Source organism: Panthera uncia, chromosome F1 (assembly GCF_023721935.1).
Source record: "Panthera uncia isolate 11264 chromosome F1, Puncia_PCG_1.0, whole genome shotgun sequence".
NCBI classification, from domain to species: Eukaryota; Metazoa; Chordata; class Mammalia; order Carnivora; family Felidae; genus Panthera; species Panthera uncia.
In genome coordinates, this window is record NC_064813.1 from 4,335,614 (window position 1) to 4,356,839 (window position 21,226).

Consider the following 21,226-nt stretch of genomic DNA (forward strand, 5'->3'; position numbering starts at 1 on the left):
ATAATTACTTCTCCAAACAGGGTAACAATTGAGGATGAAGGTGGATGCTTCAGGGCTTGAAGCAGAGCTGTGTGGCGGGTAAGCTTCCTAAGGGTTTGTACCCCTCGCAGGACCACATCTAAAAGGGACCAAAAATTCTATTTTGAGACACTGGGTGGTGGTCAGAATTTCCAAATCTCGCAGCACCTGGGTGGCTCAGTAGGTTAAGCATCTGAATTCGGTTCAGGCTGTGATCTCACAGTTCACGAGTTCGAGCCCCGCATCGGGCTCTGTGCTGACAGCTCGGAGCCTAGAGCTGCTTCGGATTCCATGTCTCCCTCTCTCTCTGCCCCTCCCCTGCTCACGTGCTGTCTCTCTCACTCTCAAAAATAAACAAACATTTAAAAAGAATTAAAAAAAAAAAAAAAGAATTTCCAAGTCTCTGGAAAGACTGGCCCTACAGATCAGCTGGGACATAATAACGCTTTAGCCAAAGCCAAGTTCACACTGACAGATCCACTGATCTGTGTGGTCGCCCTTCTGGGGGCCAAATCCAGAGGCGTGTGTCTGCAATATTGGCTTTTGGCAGGGGAATTCGTTTCAACGCCTCTGCCTATGTTTTCTCATCTACCAAATGGGAAGACCCCTATGACCTTGGTGCCCAAGACAGCTGCAACGAACATGGGGAGAAAACTTGCAAATGCATCGTCAAAATGCTCAGACTACAACAGATTTCCTGAGACGAGAGTCCCCCAAAGTTAGGGAGTAATCTGTGCAGAACTGAATAGGGGTCTGGAGCTGCTGGCCTCTCCCTGCCTTCCCTGCATGCTTTTCTGAATGGCGTCACCACTTAGGGTTGATTTATAGCACTTGGGGTGGCCAGCAGGCCTGTGCCGTGTTAACGGCTGAGGCTGGGAACCCGTTGCGCGCCGTTCTGACATCTACAAAGGCAATATCATTTGCAAAGTCAAAACCATCCGGGGCACACCTAAGGTGCCCACGGGAGCGCCTGGGATGGGTAATGCATCCAAACTCACATTCCAGCTCGCTCACATGACAAATCATCTGATACAGGGATGACAACAGACGAGGACAGGCTATATCCCCACTGTGCACATTCCGGTTAATTTCCCAGAAGCAAACACAAGTAATGCCGGTTCCAAGCGTAGAGTTGTCTAGGGTGACAAACGATGAGGTAGCGGGTTTCTGTGCGTGTGTTGCAGACAGGTGCCGAATGCGGAGTTTGGGTTTCTGCTTTTTGCTGTGAGCAAGAAAGAGAGAAAACCAGAAGGGCAGACAACCTCCCCTCCCTCCCTCTCTCGCAAAGATGAGGCTGACTGCAGAAAGGTGTTTAGTATGCTAACAAAATGCTGCAGAATGTGGCTTTAGAGCCTTGACTGAATTGATAAAGGAAATCTGGGCCCTCCCGCTGTGCTGAGCGCCCCATGCTGTGCGGAGCAAAGGCAGCTAATATATTACAGAGCCTGATGAGGCTGGGGGAGAGGACGGATGGGCGGCTTGGGCTCAGAACCAAGGTCCCTGAGCCCTAAAAAGTGACACAGTCGGCACCCCCACGACTGGCTGGGAGATCTGAGTAAATCTTTGCCTTCTTTTCCCGTACCTTGAAAAAGGATAGTTTCTGGTTGATGAATCGCCTTACAAATGTGATTTGCAGATGCCATATACTGAACGTGTGCTGTGGCTGAGACAGAGACACTATTACAGCAAGGGTCTTTTTAGGCTCTTACTCTAAGATGGGCCTGAAGGAGTAGGGGGATGGTAGGACCGGGTGGGACAAGTCACTGGCAGATGAGGGTTTTGGGAAGGATGGAGCTGGCCTGACGGCTCGGCCACCACGTTTCCCAGCACCCCATCTCCAGAAGAGTCCCCACGGTGGGACCACTCTAGGTCTCGAGCAGACACTGAATTTATGTTGAGTCTGTGCTTACTTCAGACGCCCAAACAACGTAATCATCACTCCCACACAGCTAGCATGGAAGGAAGAAAACGGGAACTGAAGCAGACACATGTCTGCAGGGAAGGGGGTGGAGGTTTCATACTCTGTCAGCCCTCCCAAGGGGGCAGGCGGCTGGTCAGGGAGACTGCCCCGTGTTACCTTACGTTTAATTGAACAAGTGCCCTTGAGCGATTAATAAACACAATCCTTGACGTTTCCCTACATGTTTACAATAGAATTAACTTTAACCAACGGGAAGTTACTTTATCTGAAGTAAAAGTGATTTCCCTGCTTACACTCACTGATTCAACAAATATTTACTGAAATCCTAAAAGCATGTGACTCGACAGAAACGACGTGAGAGATACAGAAGTAAAATACGTAATCAGTGACCGCATAAGATGGTGTTTTGGATTTTACTTACATCATGATCTATTATCACCTTAACATACATGTTTTCCTTTGTGTGGACAGGGAAGGCAACTGAGGCCAGTACCCACCCCTTCTTTCTCAGGTCTGCAACACTGATAGTACCAGTCCAGACCTTTCTTTTTACCCTTTTCTCTCCCTCCGTCCATCCCTTCCTTCCTGCCTTCTTTCTTTTTAAAAAAAAATTTTTTTTAAATGTTTATTTACTGTTAGAGACAGAGTGCAACTGGGGGAGGGGCAGAGCGAGAAGGAGACGCAGAATCTGAAGCAGGCTCCAGGTGTCAGCACAGAGCAGGACCCGGGGCTCGAACCCACAGACCGCAAGATCATGACCTGAGCCAAAGCTGGACATTTAACCGACTGAGCCACCCAGGTGCCCCATCTTTTTTTTTTTTTTTTTTTTTTTTAATATTTATTTATTTTTGAGAGAGAGAGACAGAGAATGAGTGGGAAGGGGCAGAGAGAGGGAGACCCAGAATCCAAAGCAGGCTCCAGGCTCTGAGATGTCAGCACAGAGCCCCACGCGGGGCCCGAACTCAAGAACCGTGAAATCGTGACCTGAGCCAAAGTTGGATGCTTAACCGACTGAGCCACCCAGGTGTCCCCGCTCTTTCTTTTCTTGTCATTACAAGTCAAGTTTATTCAACTGCGGAAGTGACACCAAATGAAACTTTATAAACCTTCAACTTGAAATTTTTTTCTCAGGGAAAATGGTCCTCACAAGGGCTGCGAAGACCATTTCTGGGTTTATCCCACCAGGTTTCCAAATTTCAGGAGTTGAGACAGATTGGATTATACCTGCTACTTAAACTCCTAAAGTCAGTCTACGAATGGTCCCCCAGGTGCAGAATTAAATCATGGTGCCGACATCACTTTAGGGCAGAGAAGAAGGAAGACACGAGGACTCATCCCGAATCTCACTCGTTGTCGAACAAATGGCCTGACTTACCTTTTTCCTCCCACACAACGGTGACTTACATTACGCATGATTTTACAGATTAAAAAAAAAATGATTCACATACATTTGCTTAATCCTCATGGCAACTCTGTAGGCGTTATTTCCATTAAGTAGATGAGGGTAGGCTCAACCAGATGATTGTCGTTAATTATTGGCCACAGCGTTCTCAATTTTACAAAAAAACTTCCACGCACATACCATTCTGAGGCTCGTATCCTTGTGACGCAGGTAAGAATTCATCTAGAACCATCAGTTTATGGTGAGTGAAGGTTCAGACGGCAGTGAGAGAAGCAGCTGGACCCTGGCGGGGGCCCGAACAGGCAGAGAGCGCCCACCACCATCGCCATGTTGTCCAAGGGCAAAGCTGAATTGGGTGACAGTGGTGACAGGTAGCTCCAGGGTTGGATCATACATGGGCGCGGAGGACATGGCCAGTCTTTGGCTATTCCAGACGTAGGAGAGGCTCTAATTTCCTCCTCGTGGAGTATAATGGGAAGAGGGAAAGGATCTTGGAAGTGGAGTCAACATTTGCATGGGAGGTGGGTGGCAATTCCCCAAGCTTTAGGAGCTCTCCTAAGTAGGGCTACCAGATAAAAATACAGGCTTTGCATGCATTACTGGGGGGGGGGCACACTTACACTAAAAAATTATTTGTTGTTTATCTGAAATTCAAATTTTCCTGGGAATCCTGTATTGTTATTGGTTAGCTATGATAGCCCTACTCCGAAGGGAAGGGTAGTTCAATCTTCTGCCCTTTGCTTTCATCACTATGAGGCATCTGTGTGATGGTGGCCATAATCTAGCCATGGCCATTGTGATCAGAGACCCCAACTGAGACAGTTCCCGATTATCTGACTTGATTGTCAGGATTAGAGTAATTTAAGTATCTTCACAGCTTCTGAATTTGGAAGATGACGTGATACGCACTCGTTAGCAAAGGCTGGTTTGGGCACTGAGCTGACAATGTGGTCCACCGAGACGGTCGGGCTGTAGTGTGCCTCTCCCGAGAGGTCACTGGACCAAGAGTCCCACACCCAGCCCTGGCACCATGCTGACCCCATTCCATTCATCCAGCAGAAGGTCACTTACTTGTAAGGGATGTGTTTGCTGCCGTTGACAAGAGCCAGGATGACGTTGCCCAGCGCAGACAGCGAGAGGCATAGCCCTGATCCTCCTTCCCGATTCTTGCTAAGAGCTTTCACACAGCTGCCGAGATCAATGAGGTGCAGGCGGCTGCGGCCTCCAGACACTGACATGACACAAGAGAAGAGAAAAGTGGTTAGGTTCTGTCTGGCAAACCCTCGTCTGGTAAGCGCCAGAGCTCTTTGGGAACTCAGAGGGAAAAAGAAAAGGAGAAGCAACAGGTCGATGTCCGCGACTTGGCAGGAAACCCCAACAAAATCCAGCTAGGTTGCAAATAGCGTGGTCCTCTTAAATTCTGCCCGCCACACATCACTGACCTAAAACCTACTGACATTCCTCCTGTGACAAGTGAATAATTCCGGTAGGTTGCACTGGAGATTTCAGAGAAGGCGAAAGTCCAGTAAGACGACAATAAGGTTTCACCTACATGTCCTCTGGATAGCAGAGCTCTGAAACTGACCGAATCGCATCTAAATAGCCCAGGAGTGATCACGTGCTCTGGTTGATCAGCATGAAGACCCTGACCTAAAGCTCAGCCAGGAATCGGGCTGATAACCCGGGGTAAAATCAGGAAGAAGTAACAACAAGGCACAGAGACAGGGAGAGACCCCAGTATTTCCTGAGTATCTGCCAAGTGCCAGGTGCTGTACAAACATCGGTCTCATTCAGTTCCCACACCAAAACCATACGCTAAAGACTCTTGTCCTTTTTAAAATGTAGATGAGAAAGGGGTGCCTGGATGGCTCAGCCGGTTAAGCGTCTGACTCTAAATGTCGTCTCAGGTCATGATCTCACAGGTTCTTGAGTTTGAGCCCCGCATTGGGCTCTGTGCTATGTCAATGCGGAGCTTGTAATTCTCTCTTCCTCTCTCTCTCCTCCTACCCCGCTCATACTCGCTTGCCATCTCTCTCTCTGAAAAGAAATAAGTAAGCTATAAATAAACATAATATATATTATATTATATTATATTATATTATAGTATAGTATAGTATATTATATTATAGTATATTATATTATATTATATATGTATATATATAAGTGAGAAAGCAGAAGTTCAGGGAAGTTAAGCAACTTGCTCATTGCTTCTGGCATAGGTGAAGTAACAGACACCAGGCTGATCGCCTTACATAAAAACAAACAAAATATATAACACAACTGTTTGTAAGACACCAGACATCAGGCAGTAAAGGCCAGTGATCCCTGGGAGGAGGGAAACAAACCAGGGAGCACTACCTGTGTCCCAGCTTACTGCCTTGAGAGTGTTTCCAGGCTGTGCCCCAGGGACAGGGTACTCGGGCGGAATGTGACAGACTACCTGCATCAAGGAGAAGGAGCGAGAGTCCAGGGAGACCAATGTGGCAACTGCTGGAAGCACAGAGTACTGGAGGGAAGGGAACTTGGGGTCTGCAGCGGTCCTCCCTCAAATACCGAACTGAGTACTGGTCAGCACAGGCATGTGAGGGAACCACGTGGCTGGAGAGCTAACCACCTGAAAAGATTGGAGGTAATAGCACATGGCACTCACACGAGGCCAGGAATAGTGCCTGTTCCCAACAGCCAGACTGGAAGCCTCAAGATTCACAGGCCCCAGGTGGGGGACCCAGGAGAGTCTCACTTCACTAGTGGGGAACGCTTAGCCCCAGACAAGCAGTAACCAGGTCCCATGTACCAAATCTTAAAAGCAAGACCAGAAAGGGTCTACCTGTTTACAAATAACTACCTCCCAAAACGATGCTTAAGGACATTTACAAAATGCAAAATGTCCAGAATCTATCAAAAATAAGCAGGCATGAAAAGGAGCAAGAGAATGAGACTCATAATGAAGGAATAATTGAAACCAAGAAGAACCGACTGGTAGAGACATTGGAATTGGCAGTGAAGGACATCAAAACAGTTATGGAAGGATTTCAACTGTTTAAAAAGTTGAGTAGAGATGTGGGATATATTAAACAAGACATAAACTGCATCTGTGAGGAGTTGAAAACTACAATGTGTGAGCTGAAAAATACACTGAATTAAATGGCAGATTAGACATTACAGAAGGACTTACAGATTTGAAGATAAAGTAACTGAAACTCTCTAAAATGAAACAGAGAGACAATTTAAAAATAAAAACAAAATCTTAGAAAAAAGAGCTGTAGGACAATTTTAAGTGTCCTAATAGGTATATCATTGGAGTCTCCAAAGGAGAAGACACAGAAGGGGGCACAGGTAAAATATTTTAAGAAATAATGGCCAAAACCTCCCCAAATTTGATGAAAACTATAAACCCACAGATCCAAGAAGCTCCATGAGCCCCAATCACAAGACACATGAAGAAAACTATACTGAGGTGCATCATAATCAAACTGCTTAAAACCGGTGATAAGGAGAAAAACCTTAAAAACAGTCAGGGGAGGAAAGCAGATTATATACAAAGGACCAAAGACAAGGACGATGGCAAATTTCTTGTTGGAAATCGTACAGGTGAGAAGACTGTGCAGCAACATTTCTAAAGTGCTGGAAACTGTCACCCTGAAATTATACGTCCAACAAAAGTCTCATCCCAAGATAAAAGGGACATGAAGGCTTTTCCGGACTTAAAAAAGCTGCAAGAGGGGCAGCACCTGGGTGGCTCAGTCAGTGGGGGTCAGACTCGACTTTGGCTCAAGTCATGATCTCATGGTCGTGGGACTGAGCCCTGCGTCAGGGTCTGCACTGAGCATGGAGCCTGCCTGAGATCCTCTCTCCCTTCTCCTGTCCCTCCCTGGCTCATGCGTGCTCTCTCTCTCTCTCTCTCTCTCTCAAAAAAAAAAAAAAAAAATTCACCAAAAGCAAACCCACAAAATGAAGAGCTATGGAAATGAAATGATAACTTGACCAATAAATATACATTTTTCCCTATTTAAATCTCTTTGACAGATAATTGACCTGCTAAAGCAAAAATAATGACAGTGTAATGTGTGGGTGAGAGCATGTGCAAAATTTAAAAGTTTGGCAATAGCACAGAGTTTAGAAGTGAAGAAATACACAAGGGCCGTACTGTAGGGTTCTTATTACATACAGAAAGTGCTATCAGATCACGTGGAAGAAGACTGTAATCACTTAAAGGTGTATACTATAAACCCTAGAGCAATCAGGAAATAGTAATTATAGCTAATAAGCCAGAGGATACAAAGTAAAATTATTAAAAATACTCTGTAAGTCCAAAAAAGGCAGGTAAAAAAGTTAAGGGAAAAAAAGAACAGACAAGTTGAATAGAAAATGTATAGGAAAATGATAATCTGGATCAAACCACGTCAATAGTCACATTAAACGTAAACAGTCTGAATACTCCGATTTGAAAGGAAAAAAATGCCAGACTGGATAAACAAGCGAGCCCTAACTATATGCCGCCTATGAGAAACGCACTTCAAATAGAAAGAAAAAATCCATTACAAGCGTTAAGTGGGAAAGGCTATACCACACAAACAGTGGCCGTAAGAGAGCTAAAGTGGTTCTATCGATGTTAAATGAAAGAAACTTAAGACGAAAAATGTGAAGACGAGCAAACAGGAACATTTCATGAAAAGGACGATTGAGCAAGAGGTTCTAGCAATCAAAAATATTTATGCATTCAATAACAGAAGTTCAAATACATGAAGCAAAATCTGAGAGAACTACAAGAATAAGCGAGCCCATAATTACAGGTGTAGGTTTCAAATAACCCTCTCTCAATAATCGATACAACAAGTAGACAGAAAACCAGTAAGGACAAGGAAAACTTGAACAACACTGCCAACCAGCTTGTTGTACTTGACATTTATAGAACACTCAGCCCAGCAATGGAAGAATGATATTCTTTTGAAATACACACAAAACGTCTCCTGAGATAGACCATATTCTGGTCCAGAAGCCAAGTCTAAATAAACGTTAAAGAATTCACATCAAAGTATGTTCTCTGACACAATGGCATTAACTTAGAAGTCCATACAGAAAGATTATCTGGAAAATTCCCAAATATTTTGAACCTCCACGATAAAGCTCCAAATAACCTATGGTCAAAGAAAAACTCAAGATGGAAACTAGAAAGTGTTTTTAAGTGAATGAAAATGAAACACAACATATCCAGGTTTGTGAGATCCCTGAAGAAGGACAGAGGAGGAAACTTACAGCATTAAAGGCCTAGATTAGAAGACAACAGAGGTCTCAAATCAACGATCTCAGCTTCCACCTTAAGAAATAAGAAAAAAAAAGAGCAAATTAACTAATAAATAACAGAAAGGAAATAAGGAATGTAAAAGCAGAAATCAATGGAATAGAAAAGGAAAAACAATAGAGAAAACCCATGAAGCCAAAAGTTGGTTCTTCGATAAATCTCTAAGAATGACTGATAGGAAAGGCAGAGAGAAGGCACAAATTACTAATGTCGAGAATGGGAGATGTGGCTTTGCTACAGTTTCTACAGATATCAAAAGGATAATAAGGAAACATCACATCAGTCAATTAGACAACTGAAGAACAGGCAAATATCTCGAATGATACAAAGTACCAAAAGTACTTTCATTCAAGAAGTAAAAGATGAGAGATCTGTGTCCATTAAAGAAACAGGATCTGTGGTTAACAACCCTTCACAGGGAAAATTCCAGGCCAAATGGCTGCACTGGTGAATCCAACCAAACACTTAAGAAATGATAAAGTAGCAGAATGGAAAAGGCTAGACCAATTCCACACAACGTCTTCCTGAAAATTAAACAGGAGAGAATATTCCCAACTTACTCTATGAGGCAGGTATTATCCTGATACCAAAACAGACAAAGAAATTACAAGGACAGAAAACTAACGACCAATACCCCTCATGAACATGGACACAACATTTCTGAACAAATTAGAGAACCACATTAAGAAATTGTATCTATAAACATATACAAAGGATTTTATACCATGAGTAAGTGGGATTTACCCCAGAAATGCAGGTTGGTTAACAAAAAAAAATTAGCCTATCAATATAATTCACCATATTAACATACTAAAAAAAAAAAAACTATATGATTCACTCAGTAGATGCAGGAAAAATATTTAACAAAATTCAACATCCATTCCTGATAACAATTCTTAGCAAATTATAAATAGAAGGCAGTATCTTTAGTTTGATAAAGAGTTTCTGAACAAATCTACTGCTAACATCATACTTAATGGTAAAAGATCAAATGCCTTCTAAGACCAGGAACAAGACAAGAATGTCTACTGTCACCATTTCTTAAAATTTTCTTTAATGTTTATTTATATGGGGGGGGGAGGGGCAGAGAGAGGGGAGACACAGAATCCGAAGCAGGCTCCAGGCTCTGAGCTGTCAGCACAGAGCCTGACCCAGGACTCGGATTCACTAACTGTGAGATCATGACCTGAGCCTGAGTCGGATGCTTAACCAACTGAGCCCCCCCAGGTGCCCCTCCATTCTCACCATTTCTATTCCATGTCCTGCTGGGAGTTGTAGCCAGTAACGTCAAGAAAACAGAGAAAGGGTCCAGATTGGAAAGCAAGAAGTCAAATTGTCTTTATTTGCAGATTACATGATCATCTGTGTAGAAAGTCTAACGGGATCCACAAAAAAGCAACTCGAACTGATAGAGTTTAGCCAAGTTGCAGGATACAAGATCAACAGACAAAAGCCAACTTTGTTTCTATATAGTCTACTAGAGCCTAAACTGTAAAACCCCACTTACGATGGGATAAAAGTATGAAATAATTATGCATAAGATGGACAAAGATCTGTACGCTGAAAACCACAGAACATTGCTGAGAGTAATGAATGAAGACCTAATAAGCTGTGTTCATGCATCAGAAGACTCAGTATTGTTAAGAAGTTATTCTCTAGAAATGGATCTATAGATTCAGTGTGATCCCAATCAAAATCCCAACAGGCGTTTTTGGTACAAGGTGATTCTACAGAGTCAATTTAGGAGCTGACTCTAAAATGTATATGGAGAGGCAAAGGACCTAGAATAGCCAAACAACTTGTTTTTAATGTCTATTTGTTTCTGAGAGAGAAAAAGAGACAGAGTGTGAACAGGGGAGGGGAAGAGAGAGAGGGAGACACAGAATCGGAAGCAGGTTCCAGGCTCTGAGCTGTCAGCACAGAGCCTGACGCGGGGCTCAAATTCACAAGCGGTGAGATCATGACCTGAGCCAAAGTTGGGCACTTAACCGACTGAGCCACCCAGGCGCCCCTAGCCAAAACAACTTTTAAGAATAAATACAAAATTGGAAGGCTAATAGTGCAGTATCTGATTTCAAGACTTATTATAAAGCCACCATAAATCAAGACACTGTGGTATTGGTATAAAGATAGATGAACAGATCAATGGAATAGTACGTAGAGAGTCCCAAAACAGATCCACACAAATACGGACAAATAATTTCTAACAAAGGTAATTTGGTAGGGAAAAAGCAGTTTTTATAACAAATGGTACTGGAAATTTATACACACACACACACACACACACACACACACACACACATATTGCACCATATTAACAAACTAAAAAAAAAAAAAAACCCTACATGATTCACTCAGTAGATGCAGGAAAAACGTTTAACAAAACTCAACATCCATCCCTGATAACAGTTCTGAGCAAATTATAAATAGAAGGCAGTATCTTTAGTTTGATAAAGAGTTTCTGAGCAAATCTACTGCTAACATCATACTTAATGGTAAAAGATCAAATGTCTTCTAAGATCAGGAACAAGATAAGAATGTCCTCTCTCACCATTTCTTAAAAAATGTTTTAATGTTTGAGGGAGACATATATATATATATATATATATATACACACACAGACACACACATCTATAATATATTTATATTTATATTTATATTTATATTTATATTTATATTTATATTTATATTTATATTTATATTTATATTTGCATGTCTTTTACCGGTATGATGTTAGCAGGTTTTTCAGAAACATTTTTATCAAAATGAAGATACTGCCTTCTATGAGTATGTACATACACACACACACGCACGTATTTGCAAAAAACCCCTTTAATCCATACATTGCACAATTTTATGAAAAAAAAAATGAATCTAAGGCCTAAACACAAAATGTAAAATTATAAAACTTCTAGAAGAAAGCATAATATGAAACCTTCCTGGTCTTGGGTTAGGCAAAGATTTCTTAGATACAATACCAAAAACATGATTTATAAGAGAACACACAGAGAAGCTGGACCTTCATTCACCAAAATCGACTATTTCTGCTCTTCCAAATACATGGTCAAGAGAATGAAAAAGTAAGCCACAGACTGGTAGACAATATTTGAAAAACGTGTATCTGATAAAGGCCTTGTATCCAGATCATATTAAACACTCTCAAAACTTAATTGTAAGACAAAAACGATTTCAAAGCGGGCACAAGACATTTCATCAAAGAACATGTACGAGTGCCAAATGGGCCCATGAAAAGATGCCAAGCACCGCTGGTCATTAGCGAAATGCAGACTAAGAAAGGTGAGATACTACTGTAGGCCTATTATATAAATAGGCTAAAATTAAAAAGACTGACCACCCTAAGGGTGGGTGAGGATCTGGAGGAGTTGGTAGGGATATAAAACGGTACAATCACTTCGGGAAACACTTCGGCAGTTCCTTAGAGAAAGGATACGTACATCTACCATATGGTCCAGCCATTCCGCTCTAGGGATTTCCCTACAAGAAAAGGACACGTGTGTCCATCCAAAGATCTGCACAAGAGTGTCCCCAGTACTTTGATTTGTGGTAGCCCCAAACGTGAACCAGCACTCATGGCCATCAGCAGGGGACTATGCGGACAACAGTCTGCTACTTAGGAAAAAGAATAAAGGCACTACTCATACATGTGACAAAGTGACTGAGCTTCAAAACAATTACGCTACGTGAAAGACGCCGCTCAAGAGAGTGCAGACTGTGAGATAGGATTTCATGGGTATAAAACTCTAGGAAATGCAGGGCAAAGGGTAAGAGCTGAAGTCGCTCTGTGTTTGCCTGAGCGTGGGGAGGCGGAAGGAGAGACGCTGGACGGGGTGATTGCAAAGGGTCCCAAGGAACCTCTTGAGGGTGAGGGATATGTTCATTGTCTTGACTGTACTGCTGGTTTCCTGGGTCTATACATATGACACAGCTGACCAAGTGTGTGCCTGTTCTTATATTTCAAGCATATCTCATTAAAGCTGTTTCGTTACGTTTTGAAAAAGGAAACGTGCCGCGATCGTACGGTCAGCGGTGCAGCTAGGATTCACACCTTCAAGACCTGGGCCCTTCATCCTGCATCGTGCTGGCCTCAGCCAGCTCCCGAGACAGTAGAAGGGATGGGCTCCCTTTTTGCCCCGGCCCCCTCTCCCTCGGCACATCACCCCAGCTTCTGGATCATCTCCTTTTCCTCCCCTCGCTCCCCAGGCAGCAGCAGACTCCGGTGCCTCAGGCCACCTTGCAGGGTGGGTCCCGGAGGACATGTGACGGGCATGTGGCCCGTCTCTGGGGGGCCACACATCTGTAGGCAGAGCCTACATGAGTGCAGATCAGGAGGGCGAGCTGCTGATCACGCTTTAGGCTGAAAACATTGAAGGAACCACGGTCCTAACCCCAACCTGCCCTCTACCGTGCCTCACCCTCAATTTCCACATCTCGGACTCAGAGAAGCAGGTGATGAGTGTTTACAGAAAGCGCAGCATTTCAATTCAGCCACGTCAGTGACTTGGGCAGGTCTGTGGCCAAGAACGTTCACACAAAGGACGCTCCATTTTCCTTACCTTCCACTGTCCCCAGTAAAAACTCTGGCAAGGGAAGATGTACTATGTACTGTATTCATGCAAGATTGGGTCACGGCAGCACAGGAGGAAAACAGTTATTTTTAAAGCAAACTATCATCTGTTTTGCAACCTAATTATATAGACTGGAGCAGCTCAGATGGTCCACGTGTGCCATAGATTAAAGGGCAAAGACGGACCAGTTTGGACTCTCAGACTCTAATAGTCCATTTGATGTAATGGAATAAAATGCATAATGTGCATGTAGTAAAATAGAGCACAGAGAACAAAAGGCACAGTTTAGACCGTGCTGAAGAAGAACCTTATAAAATACCTATAATTACACCTACATGACTCAAAATGGAAGTCACATTCAGACAATGTCCGCTACACCCACTCAAATTCCAGGGGCCACAGAATTGTGGATTCCACACATGGTGCTGAATCTGGAAGGGTACGAGGTGAGCGGGCCCGGGCCATCTGCTATTGGCAAGCATGTACGTGACTACAGATGGCTGGCGAGAAAGCAGTTCTGTATCAGTGAACGCTACCAGCAGGTAAGGAGCAGGTTCCTCATCGACTCGTCACATTTCTGCGGTCACAGCTGCAGGGGGGGAAGGGACCATAACTCAGTCTGCCTTGAGTCACCTTTCATTCACACTCTCCTGGGTATGGGTTAAGTCTAGAGCTTGGCCAAACCAACATACCCACGTGCCTTAGTCTCCGCACAGGAAGCATCGCTAATTTCACCCCATTTCTGGGCCACTCTCCTAACTCACGTTCATCGAGCAACTCTCCTACTACCACTGAATTCCTACGACAATCCCGTAATGCAAGAATTGGCTCGGGTTTGTAGATGAGGGAAATGGGGTTCACAGATGTTGAATAAATTGCCCAACATCTCCTAGAAAATTAATGCTGAATCTAAGAGGAAAATCCAGAGCTAACTGTAAAGTATGTAGATGCTCTCTGAACTCACTTGTCTTTAACTCAGTGGTTCCCAAACTTTGCTGCACGTTAGAATCGCCTTGGAAAATCACTGAGGAGTCACCTAAAAAGATACGGATGCCTGGGCTCCCACTCGGGAGGCTTCCTAACTTCACTGGCCTGGAGTGTGTCCCAGACACTGGGATTCACTGCAAAGTTCCCCAGGTGACTCTCGGGTGCAGTGGAGTTTGGGAAGGGCTGCCTGGCCTCCCGGCCATCACCTATGAGGCACATTGCCTGATGCCCTTGGCACATGGGATGTGCGTGGCCAGAGCGGGCTGTTTTCTTGTCGGTCTGTGCTCCCTGAAAATGAGCTGTATACTTAACAGGTCAGCTGGGCTCCCTCCTGGACCTAATTATGCCACTTGTTACTGTAGATAAAAATGTAATCCTATCTTATGCAAACCAATAAAATATGACTGTGTAAAGGGAAATGTTTCTTTAAAAACTGAACTCAATGCTTTCGGAAGATGTGATAAAAATGAGGTTTTTTTTCTAAAGAGATGCCGAATTAGGTGGAAATGAGAAATTACAGAGTGGGGAAAAACTTAAGAATCTAGAAAAGGTCTAATACCAGCAGGCTGCACAAGTGTATTTTAAGTTCTTGGATCAGTTAGAAGAAACTTAATGTAAAAACGTGGGCATGCTTTATGAAAGCCAGGACTTTGGCTGAAAATTCATCTCAAAGAGAAAGCCGTGGCCCTGTATCAGAACATCAATGAATAAATACACATGTATACGTTTTAAGTGGAAATAAAAGGTTCATAGGAGGTGTTTTTTTGGAGATTGTTACATGCAAAAAGAAAAGAAAAAAGGTTCATGACGAGAATGTGTCATTTGACAGGTTTCTCCTTTTTGACTTTCTCAACGGACCATCTCCGGCCTGTGCTGCATGAGCGGACTTCTCTGAACTCACGCCGTCTGCTTATGTGAAAGATAACTGGATGGTCCTTCTCTTCCAGAAAGATAGCTAAGCTAGGTAACAGAGACACGCATTGATTTTTCGAAAATACAGCCCATGCTCCATTTGATTTAAACACATAGTGGACAGACTCCTGATAGACCCATCTTTTTCGGGGACAGCTCTCGATCATCAGGGCCTTAGGGTCTCCTTCCCAACATAGGAATTCCCACGGGGGTTCTCAGCCTCCCCCCCGCCCCTCACATCAGCTTGGCAAAGCAGGGGAAGGCTCCAGGACACGTGGGGAATCAGCCCCATAAGCGTTCCAAAAACCCTTTCAAACGGGAATATTTGGGGCACCCGGGTGGCTCAGTGGGTTAAGCCTCCGACTCTTGGTTTGAGCTCAGGTCACGAGGTCACAGTTTGTGAGTTGGAGCCCGACACTGACAGTGCCGATGCTGCTTGGGATTCTCTTTCTCCTCTCTCTCTGTCCCTCCCCTGCTCGCGTGCTCTCTCTCAAAATAAATTAATAGAAATGAAACAGGGAAATATTTAAGCTTAACCTAATGCTATGTGCAAAACAGGAGTACATCAGCGTAGAATTTTCTATTGTGACTAGACACATCTAGAACATTTTCGTCCCCTTCCTTACACGTGCATACGTGTGTACATGCATGTGCGTATAAAATCCAGACCCGTAAGATTCCGGTGCATGTATGTGCATGGCGTGTCTAGTTCCTGCCGCAGAGACCTCTCTGAATCCGGCGTCTGAGCCTCTGATGGCCAGTTAACAGCCTCACGCTCTGCTCTTTGCTTCCCTGCAGGGTAACTAATTAATAAACTTCCCTTTAATTGAGTTCTGGCTGCCAGGTCCACAGGGATTATTACTTATCTATGATAAGTAAACAAAACCTTCCATTTTTAAACACCACTTCAAATCTCTCATTATATTTTAAACAGATACAAATTCGCAGAAGTCAAGTGAGCCACGGGCTGGAAGCTGTGCACATTCGGGCGCGGATTCCTCTGCTCCCAGGAAGCTGGTGTCGTGGCAGGTGGGTGGCAGTCCGTGGACCGTCTCCCCTTCTCACCTACAGATACATTAAAAAGCACCCCCCCCCCCCCAGGAAGTCCGGGGAGCCATTAATGGCACTTGCCTTTTCCTCTACCCTGGATGTATTATTTAAGAGCAATGTGCCTTCACAATGTGTAAATACGAAGGTGAAGGGAATGTTAAATATTCTGCAAGTGCCCAGGACGCGCTGAGCGCTGGAGCATCGGTGGGTCGAGGGAACGTCCCAGCCCACGCTCCTGTGACGCTGCACTTTAAGCTCTTACAGTTGAAGCAACTTAACTAACGGTTTATTTTCAAGATCCTTTCCCCCTTTCGGGTTCCAAATTAAGGGCAGAACCCTGCGCGCGCGCGCACACACACACACACACACACACACACAAAATTGAAAAACCGGAAACCGCCGTTTTCAGCGTGGTTTCGAAACCCAGAAGCAGGAGACCACCCCACCTCCCGAGACCTTCTGCGCAGCGCCATTTGGAAGCAACTTGGCTGAAAATTCGGATATTTTGTGAGTCACTCTCTGCCGACGGTGCAAGAATCCGCTGCGGGCTCTGATTATTTCCATTATTATTGACTTAAAAGAATAAAACAGCTTAAAAGAAATAAAGCTTCAAAAAAAAAACAGCTTAAAAAACAAAACATTTCTCAGACTCCCACGTTCGTGCTGCTTCGACACAATCCAGGAAAAACAGTGAGGGCAGGATTTAAAAGCCAGCCCCCCAGACTGTTAGGAGGATAAACTTCTGTTATGAATTTTAAAGGTCTGGATCTTCTCATCCCTCTCCTAATCCCTTGTTTCCTTCTTTGAGAAATTTTTCTAAACAGAAGTGCTGGCCATGTCACGAGCCCTTCGCTGAGAATCAATCCCCACCCCCACCCCCTTATGACCCTGGCTGGTTTCGGGAGAGACTGGGGCTGCTGTTGGTCTGTCTCCAGGGGCACCCAGTGCCCAGCACGTGGGGCCAGTGTCTCCAGACTCCCAGGCAGGAGCCAGCACAGCGAGCAGCTGGGGCCGACAGTCAGAGCCTTGCTGCCTCATGGAACCACAACCCCAGGACGGGGTGGATGGTGAGATCTCAGGCCAGGGGGCAGGAGGAGGGGCAGGGGCAGGGGCAAGTCTCCAAGCTCAGCTGAAACTAAAGGTGAGGGCAGCCAGAAATATAAGCAAACGAGTGATACAGCACCATGGATGAATCTCAGATGCGTTCTGCTAAATCAAAGATGCCAGACACAAAAAGCCGCATGGGGATCACGTGATTCCATTTATGTGCTGTTCTGGGTAAAGGCAACACTAAAAGGAGAAACACGGATCAGTGGTTGTCAGGGGCAAGAGGTGGGGGGAGGGACTGTCCAGAAAGGGCAAAGAGAGAGCTTTCTGTGCTGGTGGCTTTGTTCTGTCTCTGACAGTCCTGTGCTTACGCAACTGTACTGATTTGCCAAAACGCCTCTAACAACACACAAGAGGGGCAAGTTTTACCAAATGTAAATCAGACTTCTTTAAACCTGAAGTAAAATAACAGCTGGGGGCGCCCGGGCGGCTCAGTCAGTTGAGCGTCCGACTCTTGGTTTCGGCTCAGGTCATGATCTCACGGTTCGTGGGACTGAGCCCCACATCGGGCTCTGTGCTGACAGCAGGGAGCCTGCCTGGGATTCTCTCTCTCCCTCTCTCTCTGCCCCTTCCCCCCTCACGTGTGCACATACACATCCTCTATCTCTCTCAAAATAAGTAGATAAACGCTAAAAAAATTAACAACAATTAAGGAGGAGGAGCCATGGCAGAAGACTGAGCGAGCAGAAGCGTGGAGATTAGGGAAGGACAGAGCTTCCACTGGGGGCGGGGAGAGAAGTCCTCAAGACCCAGCTCCAGGCTACTGGTTTCCATGTCTTGGGCAAGAAGACTCGTGGAGGACTCGGGAAGTCCTTCCACGGATCCCAGTTGGATGCCTTAACTCCAGGCTCCACCGAGAATCAGGTTTGTTGATGGTCTCTGTGTTAGTCGATTAGCTTCACAGTTTCCACGCACTGGGGTTCATCTCCTACTCGGGGCTCTTGTTTGTTTTCCGGGGACCCAGGTCCTTGGGGCAATCATTCAGAGGGCACAGGGGGACCAGCTGCCCGCGCTTCGAAAGCCCTCAGACGTGGCCATGGAGAGGCTTTGAAGCTGCTGCTCGGCCAGCCTAGCGGCTCACATTGCCTTGCAAAGTGCAGTGAGGTCCACGGACCCGGGGCCCACGGTCCAAGAGCCCATCTGAGATACTCCCCAGTGTGTGGAGCGTGCACGACCTGGCAGGCAAAGGGGAGAACGCGGCACCGAGGTCAGTGCTGGCTTCGAATACGTAGCCCAGAGGGGACTGGGCTCCTGGCAGTGACGCTCCCCACAGGGCAGGGCCTGGGCCCCGGGCTTAGAAGAACGTCACTGACCGGCATCACCCAAGGGACAGAGGCAGCCAGAATCTGGTGCGTTCTAAAAAAGTCTGGTTTCTAGATTATTTTAAAAGCACGCCTTTGTTTCTTCCAGCTCCACAGAGGGGACTCAAGCTAATGATTAATAACATATCATCAGGGTGCCTGGCGCATAAATATCGGGCTTTCATGAAAAGCACCTGTACAGGTTGCGAACAAAAAGATAGTACTGAACGGTTGTTTTTCCGCTTCAAGTTCTCGCTCACCTTCCCCTGGCAGTAGTTACATTTGTAAACGACCTTCGCCCCCGGACAGCTCAAAAGTGAACCGCAGTCCAGACTCGACTTTTGTCTGGAGCTCCAGGTGAGCAAACCCCACACCGGTGGAATCGTACCCTGTTTAAGAAAAAAGGGTCAGGGGGCGCCTGGCTGGCTCAGTTGGCAGAGCACGCGGCTCTCAGTCTCAGGGGTGTGCGTCCGAGCCCCACGTTGGGCGCGTCGCCCACTTTAGAAACAAAAAGGGTCACGGTGGCCCTCGACGGCGGGTCTCTTGCTGGGTGGAGATGGGGCCACTTACTTCCTCCTTTCCCGCTCTTCTCCATGCGGTACTGGTAGATGTGCAGCGTGAAGAGCATGTGCGAGTTGCGGTGGCCTTCTTCGTCACAGTCCTGCTGGCTGCCGCGGCGGGAGGCGATGGCAGCGTCCAGGAAGAAGGCGGCCTTCTCCGCCGTGGGTGCCCGCAGCTCACTCTGGTTCTGCAGCTGGAAGACACAAGCCGAGAGCTGAGGCCCCAGCCGGAGGAGGGCCGGCGTGCCGCCCGCACCTGGCTCTCTGTTCTGCGGAAAAGCCGCGTGCCTCTCGAAGGCCGAGGGTCCTTCCGGAACAACGGCCTGTACTCACCTGCAATTCCCAACCAATCCATTTCTGGAAGTCCATAATGAGCCCACGTATGGCACGGAACGTAGGTTCACAATTTAAGTGAATTGCAAATGGTTGTATCCAAGTGAACGGCAGGGAGCAGGGGGCCCAGGCTGATCTCTGCAGAGGATAGTAAACTACCCCCCCGCCCCGCCCCCGCCTCAGCTACCCACCCACCTAAGAACACACGAGGGACGTGATCTCAGGATCTTTGCATCCTGATCTCTAAGATTAGAACGTTTGGGGGCCCCTGGGTGGCTCAGTCAGTTAAGCGTCCAACTTCGGCTCAGGTCATGATCTCACGGTTTGTGGGTTTGAGCCCCGCGTCGGGCTCTGTGATGACAGCTCAGAGCCTGGAAAGCCTGCCTCGGATTCTGTGTCTCCTTCTCTCTCTCTCTGCCCCTCACCCCCTCACACTCGGTCTCTCAAAAATAAGAAAATAAACACTAGAAAAATTAAAAAAAAAAAAGATGCATGAAAACACCCAACATACTTGACTGTCTCATCTCTACTGTTTAATTTATCTTTAATCCCTAAATTCATGCTCATGGTACTTATTAACTAAGAAAGCATCATGGGCCACATGTCCTAATCCTATGAGATCCCTTGGAAATCAGAGTAAACCTTAATGAGAACGATAGTATCAGAATTTGACTAGCACCCCTTTTTGGGGGGGGGAGAAAAGGAAACATCTTATTTACTCAAAGAAATGGTTTGCGGTATGTGCCTTGGGGTCAGTACACATTCTCACACTTTCCTATCCTGACTCTGACTGCACTTGTAATTCTGAACTCTGAGGGCTGATCTTGGCACCTGGGACCTTCAAAATCCCCGAACTTCAAAGAGAGACTCTGGGGTGTTTGAGGTCACCGTTTGAATGACTACGGCAGAAAAAAAAGGTAAAGGGTTTTTTGAGATTTTTCGACACGAAGAGTTAAAATGAAGAGGCTGTTGATCTCTTCTTAGCCCTCAGTTAACCGGGTCCTTCACCCAAGTGGGGGCTTCACGGGCAGAGTTATTACAAAAGGGAACAGAGGCCACAGCATATTTGAGCATCCAGGTAACTCTTGGAGAGGCAACAGCAGGCGAAGTGACACTGATTTCTGTCACAGGTGCTGTGATGCTTCAGAAGAGTGGTTCTCAAAGTGAAGTGTGGTCCCTGGACCAGCAGCATCGGCGTCACGTGGGAACTTGCTAGAAATGCATGTTTTGGGGATCTATCCCAGGCCTACTGAATCGGAAATTCTAGAGGGGGAGCCCGGCACCCTGTGTTCACAAGTCCTGCAGGTGACTGAGAAAGACTACAGTTTGAGGACCGCTGGATTAGGCTTTGAATGACCAAGTGGTTTGGATTCTGATTAGATTCCACATCCAAGTGGTATCTGATGCCTCTGTTAAAACTACCAACGGTAGGGGCACCTGGGTGGCTCAGTCGGTTAAGCGTCCGACTTCGGCTCAGGTCCTGATCTCGCAGTCCGTGAGTTTGAGCCCTGCATCAGGCTCTAGGCTGATGGCTCAGAGCCTGGAGCCTACTTCCCATTCTGTGTCCCCCCCCCCTCTCTGCCCCTCCCCTGTTCATGCTCTGTCTCTCTCTGTCTCAAAAATAAATAAATGTAAAAAAAAATTTTTTTAAACTATCCATGGCCAATCGTAGTCAGACATGGTACCCACCCTTAGTGGGAGAACTAACTGGGCAGTCACAGCTGACCAAGGAGAGCCATCTAAGAGG

General features: G+C 45.9%; 1 protein-coding gene across 1 annotated transcript in view; it reads right to left on the reverse strand.

Annotated features, from left to right (window-relative positions):
* The window catches only part of KIF26B (kinesin family member 26B), a 464,847-nt gene that overhangs the window by 54,383 nt on the left and 389,238 nt on the right, over positions 1–21,226 (reverse strand). The window contains exons 9-10 of the mRNA XM_049633800.1: positions 19,157–19,340; positions 4,413–4,572 (exon numbers count right to left, since the gene is read on the reverse strand). Of these exons, the coding sequence (XP_049489757.1) occupies positions 4,413–4,572; positions 19,157–19,340 (344 nt within the window). The remainder of the gene's footprint in view (positions 1–4,412; positions 4,573–19,156; positions 19,341–21,226) is intronic.